This window comes from Pollachius pollachius, assembly GCF_949987615.1.
Source record: "Pollachius pollachius genome assembly, chromosome: 3".
NCBI lineage: Eukaryota > Metazoa > Chordata > Actinopteri > Gadiformes > Gadidae > Pollachius > Pollachius pollachius.
Window position 1 is genome coordinate 50,080,884 of NC_136936.1, and position 9,717 is coordinate 50,090,600.

At 41.8% G+C, this 9,717-nt stretch overlaps 1 protein-coding gene and 1 pseudogene across 2 annotated transcripts; both read right to left on the reverse strand.

The window, feature by feature from the left end:
* Nucleotides 1-1,309: 1,309 nt before the first annotated feature.
* On the reverse strand, nucleotides 1,310-2,315 carry tmsb4x (thymosin beta 4 X-linked). Its single transcript, XM_079734009.1, has 3 exons — nucleotides 2,267-2,315; nucleotides 1,671-1,781; nucleotides 1,310-1,582 (listed from the first exon to the last, which is right to left on the reverse strand). The coding sequence occupies exons 2-3, from the start codon at nucleotides 1,768-1,770 to the stop codon at nucleotides 1,554-1,556; spliced, it is 129 nt and encodes a 42-aa protein (XP_079590135.1). The 5' UTR covers nucleotides 1,771-1,781; nucleotides 2,267-2,315; the 3' UTR covers nucleotides 1,310-1,553.
* A 368-nt stretch (nucleotides 2,316-2,683) lies between these two features.
* Nucleotides 2,684-9,052, reverse strand: LOC307073899 (toll-like receptor 7; annotated as a pseudogene). The gene is made up of 3 exons: nucleotides 9,044-9,052; nucleotides 6,637-8,682; nucleotides 2,684-3,578 (listed from the first exon to the last, which is right to left on the reverse strand). The product of its transcript is annotated as a toll-like receptor 7 (transcript).
* Between the last annotated feature and the right edge of the window lie 665 nt (nucleotides 9,053-9,717).

Consider the following 9,717-nt stretch of genomic DNA (forward strand, 5'->3'; position numbering starts at 1 on the left):
TATATATATATATATATATGTTTCTATGTGTGTATATGTATGTGGGTACATGTATCTGAATATATATGTATAGGTGTGTCTTTTGATACACACCTATATATGTATAGGTGTGCACTTTTTTTTATCTTGCTACTGAAAACCTGAATTTCCTTCGGTATAAATAAAGCATTTATCATGAGCATCATCACCATCAAATACATGTCTATTTTTCTACTTTGAATAACACTATGTGCTCAAATAGTTGAAACAATCAAAGCGCTTAACTGCTGTAGATAAAACAAGAAGTAAGCCCGGCACTGGGAGCTGTGCAGCAACACAACACACAAAGACGTTGTTTCACCACGCTGCAGGCCAGCTTCCTCTGCTGCCGAGCGCAGTAAAAATAACCGAGAGGAACTGGTCTGCGCTTGGCCTTGTCGTGCTTCCTGTTCAAGGGACCTTTGTTCTCAGAGTTTGGTTTAACATGAAAACAGTCATGTATTAGAGTCTTACAGTATGGAGTATAATCTGGTATCGATTGCCTGCCTTGCTAGGAGTGACTTAGCAATTCTCTTGGGGGCCAACTTGAACGTTTAGGCAATTACCTCCCTGTGTGGAGCATGTCCAAATATGTTTATTACACAAAGGAAAGCTCAACATACTGTTGCAATGATGGCTCTATTACCCTCCTTGGCAGGTTGTAGACGTCACCTTGCTGAGCTCTTTCTGACTGGAAAGTGAAACACAAGACTAACATCTGCTTTGAGACACCGCTGCAGCCGTGACGCTCACTGGTGTTCATGCCTGTCACGAGAGGCAGGATAGTCTAGCGTCGGGTGGGGGGACTCAAGCATTCTCCATCTTCTAGGTTCAATTCCCAACCCTTAATCGTAATAACATCAGAAAAATGTATCAAGTTGCTTTGGAGAAAGGATGTGCTAAATGAGCCAGTTTAGTGTCACTGTTGGGGGATGAGCAAGCATCTTATGAAACAAATGCCGATTGGTTGGGTCGTAGTACTGAGATTAAACCAATATAACTGCATCTGGTTAAAAGTTGAATGTACTTATTCCAGGATTAAGTGAATGTGAGGGGGTCCCCCTTTGACTTAACACCAGTTCTAGCACAGTACCATCTCCCCAGAACTCAGTGAGGATTGGCTCATCAGGTTTCTCCTTCATTTATCCCACCCACTACGCAGACAACGTTGTGAGGTATGAAACACTGTGGCCCCATTCCAAATTATAACCAAAGGGAAGTTGCCAGTCATCTCTAGTAGTCCTGACCCAAGCTTCTCCTGACCATCATGTCCGAAATAACACAAAGCAAATGATTTTTACATTTTATTTTTCAAATCACATAACACATTCTGCATCCACAAGTAGACATTTCACAAAGGATTAAATGCATTACAAATGAATGCAGCCTCAGGAAGACGTGAAAAGGAGGCCATGATGACATTAGTTCCTGATAGCAAGTGGAACCATTTCGCCCAGGGAAAAAAGGCGAGTGAAGTCCCAAGTTTGCAGGTCGTCGCTGGTGCAGACTGTACAGCGCGTTCACGGACGGCGCCCTCATGACGACGCCTTCTCCTGCTCAATGGCTGCAGAGAGACAAGGGTTCAAAAGAAATGACGGGGGATCCAGCAAAACCGCTACAAACATTACCCCGGAACTACGAGCAGAACTTACTTTCTTTGGTGGGCAGCGGATTCTTCTCTTCCGTCTCAGTCTTTTTCAACTTGGTCTTGTCAAAGCTGGTCACCTCTCCCAAGTCAGGTTTGTCTTCCATATTTGCGGGTTCTCTAGGGATGAGTAAAGACTTTACATTAACTCACCTCTTGCCCCTCCTCCCTCCCCCATCAAAGCAAACTAAACGCATTCGTAGTTTCTACAGTGTTCATTAACGGAGTTAATTAAGGGAATTAATGAATGGAAAAAGGTTGGAACGTGCACGTGGATTTCCTGTTTAATTGGGAGGGTAAACGTTGATTTCCGCGTCCCCTCAAATCACCAACGCCCTGGTCGCAAGTCAAGACGAAATTAACCAAACTGATCCAAATAACAGCTACTATGAGGCAGATAATCGTTGTATTAACAAATTGATGTAGTATTTTAGACAATACAACAACACTGTTACTAGATTGAGAAATAAGTCCATGTGGTCGAACACAAACGCCTGTATCAACAAAAAGCAACGCCTTCGTTTCAGCGGTAGTAAGTCAACTATTAAGTGCAACATGCATCACTAGAATTATTTCGGACTACAATGCAAACAGTAAGCTTACCGAAGGTGTGCTAGGCTGTGCGTCTGTCCTTTCCTTGGTTGAAGGTTGCAGTGTTAGATGGGAGGCGTTCCAGTGTCTAAGTACTCGACAATATGCAAATCGTAACGTGACGTCACACTCAGAGTTCACTACCCTTTCCGAAATGACAACGGTTCAGCCCAACCTCCATTTAAAAATGAATAGCCCCTTTATTATTGAACTTTTAAAAACATAAGAAAAAATCAATAAAAAACAAAGCATAATAACACTATGACCTAAAAGTGGTTCATTATTAACACACATTATTAAACCATTCAACCCATAAAGAAGATCAGTTTAACATCATCACTCATTCACAAAGGAAACTGTAATAATAAATGTAAGTACCTTAAGATGAAAGTAATGGAAAAATAGAAAAAAAAGGTCCAAACTACAGCTTCAGTCTCTCTCCCGGCTGCAGGTGAAGTACTGAGAGTAAGTGCTGGTGTACATTGTCTGGTTGTCCACCCTGACTACATTCCTGAGGTTCTGCCAAAACCACGGCTCAGCGGCCGCAGACCTGGGCCACTCCACAACACTCTCCCCGCACAGCCTCCTCCTCAGACGCAGGAAGTGAGAGTTCTGCAGCACCGGCTCCAACATCAGCACCACGATCACGTACAGGTTCTCATCCAGCAGCCGCTGGTGGGCCAGGTACATGGCCAAGCGGAACACCCCCGTCTTGGCGTACGCCTTGGTCAGCACAAACAGGGTCTTGCGACTGTAGCGAATGCTCTGGGTGAGGTTGTCGATCAACGGGACTCCGAGGGGCCAGTCCCGCTCCTCCAGACACAAGGGCAACGCCTTCTCCCCCTCCACCTCCAGCTTCACCCTCAGCGTCTCCAGCACCCACTCCGAGACCCAGGGGTCTTTAGTGTCATAGGTCACGAAGACGTCGTACACGTTGTCTGGCGAGGCCGAAGAAAGATGGCCCTTCCATTTAGCCTTCAGGTAATGCAGTACGTAGGAGGCGTCCCAGTAGATGATGTGTGCCACCGTTGCCAACAATGTGGTGAAAAAGATGAAGGTAGTTGTGAGAACTGAGATCAGCAGTGCCAGAGTGTTGTTGACACACTGGTCAAACTCAAAGTAAATCATCACCTGAGGGTGGCCGTAGGATACGAAGCAATAGACATCCGTGGTCAGGCTTGGGATGGTGACATTGTTGTCTTCAATCCACAGAATAAAATCCAGTGCATCACATGAGCATTGAAATGGGTTCCCATGTAAAGACAACGTTTGAAGGTACATTTTAGGTTTTGTTAATAAGTTGGTCTGGTTAATAACAGTCAGCCTGTTGTTGTTCAGCAAGAGGGTTGTAAGTTGTACGGCGCCCTCTAAAAATCCATTTGAGAGTTGTGCAATTTGATTATGATCCAAATTCAGAGTTCTTAAAGTACGGGAGGTAATGCCTCGTATATAAGTCAGAGCATTGTGACTTAGATCGAGGATCTGGAGGTTGTGGAAATCATCTAGTTTATTCCAATTAAAATCTGAAAGTTTGTTGTAATTTATGAAAAGGGTTGTGAGCTGCTGTGGTAACAAACCATAAACCTTATCAGGAATTTCAGCAATGTTGTTGGAAGAAATGTCTAGTATTGACAAATTAGTGAGCTTTGTAAACAGATTTAAATACGAGTCATCTTTCCATAAAGTCCCAAGCTCATTGTGTCCAAATCGAAGCTCATTTAATGACTTACTCTGTAACATTTTGGTACTTAATGTATAAATCCAATTATTGCTCATATTTAATATCTCCAATATCACACAAAAAATATCTCCAGTCTTTTTTGTGTGGGATACCATAGGCAATAAAGTAGTGGTTGTTGAAACTGATGTCCAATACCTTTAGCTTCTGTAATTCTTGGAATGCATTGCTATAGGCCAAGTCAATCTTATTAAATGACAGATCCAGATATGTCAGACTTGGCAACGACACAAATTCTGTCCCATTTAATGCAGCTGAAAACCCATTTCTTGAAAGGTTAAGGCATGAGATATTATCATAGCCTTCAAATTGCTCCGAAGTAATGAAGAAAAGATTATTTGAGCTAAAACTCAGCACACGACCTGCCTTGATACACTCTGGATTAGCCAAAGTGCTACCAATATTCAACGAGTGGACCATCAGGTGTGGTGAAGATATCAGGTTGGCTTTAACATTTCCTCCCTGGCCAGGTGGGTTAGGCGTACTTACTGAAATGGGATACAGTTTGTTCTCTGATAGAATTATTCTTTGCAACTGTGGGAGTTCTTTGAATATGGTGGAATTAGAGTGAACAATAAAGTTAGTCCCTAGATTTAGCACAGCAAGGTGTTTGAGCGAAAAAAGAGGTTTCAAAGTATCATATTCAATTTCTCTAAAAACTAAACCACCCAAATTCAATACTTTAAGTGAAACAAGCTTTGAAAAACCGTTTGCCAGCTGAACGGTCTTTGGATATGTTTTATGTCCAAAATTGAACGCCAGATCTAAATATTGTAATTTTGAAAGACTACTAAAACACTTCAGTTCACCCTGAATGGCATTTTGTAAAAGATTGCATGATAGCTTGAGTTTTGTCAGATGTTGGAGATTTTCAAACCAAAAATCGTTAAGTACTGTTAGGGAGTTGCCTGCTAAGTGTAACGTCTTTAGTTGGGTAAGGTTAGCAAATGCATTATGATGGATTCCAAGAGAAATATTGGGGCAAGGTACACAGGGATATGGAGCATTTGCACATCTTGGGCAGTTTCCATGTATTATCAGTGCTTTTAAGTGATGGAGCTCTTTAAAGTCCTCCTCAAAAATGTAATGTATTTGGTTGTCAGCAAGTGCCAGGTTGTTTAGCGTTGTTGGTAGTCCCTTTGGAACGCGTGTTAAATTGTTGTAGGAACGGTCAAGAACCTTATGCTTCGTCAAAACTGCAAAACTCTCTTCTGAAATTTTCACTGGCTTGAAGCACTCATTGCTAAAATACCAGTTTTTGTGCAAGAATAGATGTGTCACATTTCTTATACCAGAAAAGCTGTCCTGATTGAGCACCAGGATGCTGTTATTGTTTAGCCGAATCGTTGTCAGACTGGGAGGAAGATTTCCGGGAATATAAGTCAGTCGATTGTTGCTTAAATCCGGTGATAGCAGCTTTGTCAAATTTTTGAAAGCATCCTTATTGATGTCGACATTCTTCAGCCCGTACTTTTTTGCCTGGTAAAGATTAAGTTCAGTGAGATCTTCCAGATGAGAAAACGCATTCCCTGGTATTTGCTGAAGATCGTTTTTTTTTTAAATAACCACAGTGGCATTGCTGGTTATCCCTTCAGGTACTTTTTGAAGTTTCTTTTCCCCACAGTCGAACACAAGTCTTGGCCTTTCATAGTGTAAAACTTTAACGTCACATGGAAACTGCCGTGACATCCAATTCGGTTGGAACATTGCAGTACGTCTCCCTTGATGTAAAAACAGAAAGAGTAGTCGGCCTACAAGGTAAGACCAGTAGATGGGGGTATTCTGTAGATAGCATAAAGCAGAAGAAGTATTCAGTTAAAACAAATCTATCTCATCTCAAAATATTCCACGGGATACAAACACACACACACACACACACACACACACACACACACACTCGCACACGCAATGTGGTGTGTTCGGACGATGCAAATATTGGAAGAGAATTAATGATGCCTTTTTTTTGTCTACAAAGCACAAAATTAATACAATTATTACATTACAATTATTACTATAATATGATATGTTATAGGTTATTGTATTTTGAATATAAAAATTAAAAGATGGTAAGAAATAGAATATATTTTTCACAAATATGAAAATATAGAAAAATGAATCACAAAGATATGGTTTTATCAAGTAAATATCAGTCATTTTCTTAATGAATGTTTCAATAACTCACCATTCTGAATGTGGTGGACCCGTAAGATAAAAGTTGTTAAATGTCAATTCAATAGCACTTGATAATAGCTTTATTCTCTTGTGGGTGAAGTGAACACACTAAATCAGAATGCAGCAGCTTCATAAAAATAGAACAATAAACTAATTGCAGAAGTAAGTTTTTTTTTTCTCCCCTTTTTTTGGGGACATAGATTGGTCATGTTTCAATTCCAATGAATCATACAATCCTCACTGATTTCTAAGAACAATGCGGATTTGATGTACTCCATTTCTATTATATATATTTTACTCTTTTTCCGTACTTCCGTAACAGCGTCTCCCTGAACATGTCACTCTACTGCTTGTCACTCTCTGTAGCGAGCACGCTTCTGAGGCCAAACCAAAAGTATGGCTGAGCCTGAGGATTGGTCGGCCACTCCATGCCTGTACAGTCTCCTCCTGAGTCTCAGGTACTTTGAGTTACTCAAAGTAACTGGTTAAGCTGAACGTATCCTTCAGGAAATCTGGGGAGAGATTTTCTATCTGATTTCTTATTAAAATCAGTTTTTGGTGAGATTTGGTGCAGTCTGAAAGCACCATGTGAACTCTTGTGAGACGGTTCCCACTGAGATCTAAAATCTTCAATGAAGTCAACTTGTCTATCTCCCCAGAAAAATTTGGTTAGTATATTTGTTCTAATGTATAGTTCGGATAGTCCTTCTGGCTGGTTATGGAACACCTTGCGGGGAATGAGGTTGAGGTTGTTCTCAGAGATGTTGAGAACGCGTAGAATCAAAAGGTTTTAGAAATATCCGATGTACCTTGTATCGCCATCACTCCAAAGCAAATCTAAACGGTTGTCTATGACCTCCAGTCTCTCCAGGGAGAAACTGCTCATCTCTGTGTTAATTGATGTTGAGATCTTGTTATGATTCATGAGAAGTATCTTAAGCTTGGGTAGATGTTCAGTAAAGTAAAGCATGTGGGTCAACCCCTCTGATTCAAAGAAATGGTTTTTGAGGCTTATGTCTAGGATGACCAGATTTTGGATGTCTTGAAACGCAGTGGGATGAAGAAGATCCAAATGCTTCGCTGAGAATTCAAGATATTGTAAATTTTGGAGATAAGTGAATTCACTGCCATTTAAACTTTGGCTCATTGCGTTTCCAGAAAGACTAAGGCATTTCAGACCGCCAAGATTTAAAAAATTAGAATGGAGGAAAAATATTTTGTTCCTGCTTACGTCCAAGGTCTTGCCAAAATTACTGCACTGTGCATTGACAAAGGAGTTAAATAACCCGAGCACTTTATCTTTGTATTTGCAACTACGTGCATACTCATCATACCTGAAGTGATGTATCTCTCTCACGCCCTCATCCCCAAATTGTTGAGCACCGGTCATAGGTGACCAACGCCGAGCCTGGTGACCAGACACAGAGTAATACAGCTCTGGGCCTTCGGATGGGGAGGATACTTTGTTATCTGACAGATTGATTATTTTAAAGCTTTTCAGCTCCATCAGAACACTGAGATTGGCCATTTGAATGAAGTTTGTGCCCAGATCTAAAACCTCCAGGTTGGGTAAAGACATCAGTGGTTGGATGCCTTGTATGGTCAGCAATTGGAACACAAAGCCCCGAAGCCTAAGCACTTTCAGTGATTGGAGGAAGGAGAACGTGGGGTTCAGATTCAAAGTGACTGGGTATTTCTGCAGTTCATAGTTGAACGATAGATCCAGCTCCTCTAGGTTGCAGAGGGCTTTTGGGAGGTTAAAGTGCTCCACCTCCACGGCCAAAAAGTTGGACGAGAGGTCGAGCACCTTCAGCTCTTTTAAGTTGGCAAACCATTCCAGAAGCACGGGGGTCAGGGAGTTACTGTGCATGCATAGAATCTTAAGTTTGGCCAATGTTTTGAACGCATGCTTGTGTAACTTAAGAGAGTTGTTTGGACATGGATCACAAGGGAAAGGCGCGTTGTAGCACCGGGGACAGTTTCCGCTAATATCCAAGATATCTAAATTAGTTAAGTTTTTAAAATCTTTTTCTGTGACTTTTTCAATATTGTTTTTATAGAGATACAGCTCTCTCAAACTTAAAGGCAACAGGGATGGGATATAAGACAAATTGTTGGATAACAATGTCAAATTGCTAAGCTGTAAATATCCCCCAGCCTCTATGCTATAGGACACATCTCATGGGTTTCGGTAACAGTTCTGACCCAGGTAGAAGATAGAGGTAGATGATCGCATGTCGATCTCTGTGAGGTTCTCCAGACCGCGGAAGGAGGTGGCGTTCAGCTCAGGAATGTTGATGGTGAGCAGGAGGTTGGTCGCATTCCCTTGGATGCCGCTCGGGATGGATGTGAGACTTTTCTCGGTGCAGCCCACCATGACCGCACTGCCGTTGCTTGCCAAGCTGACGTTACACAGGAGGGTTTTGGGGTACCATCGCATGGACGTCAACACGTCAAGACTGAGAGGCCTCAGGCTTGGCAGGGAGAGACACAGCAGGATGAAGACGCCTCCTTTCTCCTGGATGAAAGGGGAGGAGGAAGATGGGGGATGGGGTGGAGTGTTTTTTTTTCAGAGATGCATTACTAGGTCTTCTTCAGAGGAATATGGCTTCACTTGAAACTGATGCACACAACCAGGTACATTGTCAACAGTAAAGGAACCTGCCACTTACATGCTTTGATAGACAACAAATGCATATGTATTGGCTCGCTAAAATCCACAACCACAAAAAGAACACTCCCACCAATCACCTCCCCATCCCGCAGCAATATAAACACAGGCACATACCAGTATTTGGTAGGGTATTGAGTACTATATTATTCATTGACTAACAAAATAACCATGCATGTGGGGAAGTTGTGGTGGGCTTGAAACTAACCAGGTCCATAACTCTTGAGAAGTCACTTCCCTTTATAGTGTTTATGATATAGTGAACTATATAGGGAACAAACAAACGAGAATTTGGACACTACGCTAAACATTTCTAAACGTCATTTGCGTCAGTAAATGACGGTACAATGAGGGAAAAGAAAAAACAAAAATGCAGAAGGCAATTCTTTTTTATTGTCTCAGGTTGTACCACCTAGTGTCTTACAGTCTCTCCCCTGTGCTTGGTGCAACAGCCTGAACTGTGTAATCTAAGATGTAAACAATAAGTACCCCACATCACCTCCAGACACTATCCGTAACTTGTAAACAAAATAAGACAATCAGTTATGTCCTGGCCCAAGCAGGCTCATTCAATCTGGCCCCCTAATCATCCTCCTGTATAATTGGCTGACTCATTAATTCCCTCACTCTCCACCTCAAGCTGGTGTGTGGTGAGCGTTCTGGCGCAGATGGGCTGCCGTGCATCACCCAAGTGGGTGCTACTCACTGGTGGTGGTTAGTGAGGTCCCCCTTTCACTGTAAAGCGTCTTTGAGTGTCTAGAAAAGCGCTATATAAATTCAATCCATTATTATTCTTATTATTAAAACTGAAAATTCAGCCTTTCAGTCTTATTTATGAAACGGCAAAGTACACAGAATTTGCACATTTTCCTTTACCCTTAT

Bases quoted from the DNA above. Each gene is read 5' to 3' on its own strand.
- tmsb4x (XM_079734009.1), bottom strand. From the start codon at position 1,770: ATGGAAGACAAACCTGACTTGGGAGAGGTGACCAGCTTTGACAAGACC. The intron at 1,583-1,670 runs GTAAGTTCTGCT...GTCTCTCTGCAG, and splicing joins TCCGCTGCCCACCAAAGAAA to CCATTGAGCAGGAGAAGGCG.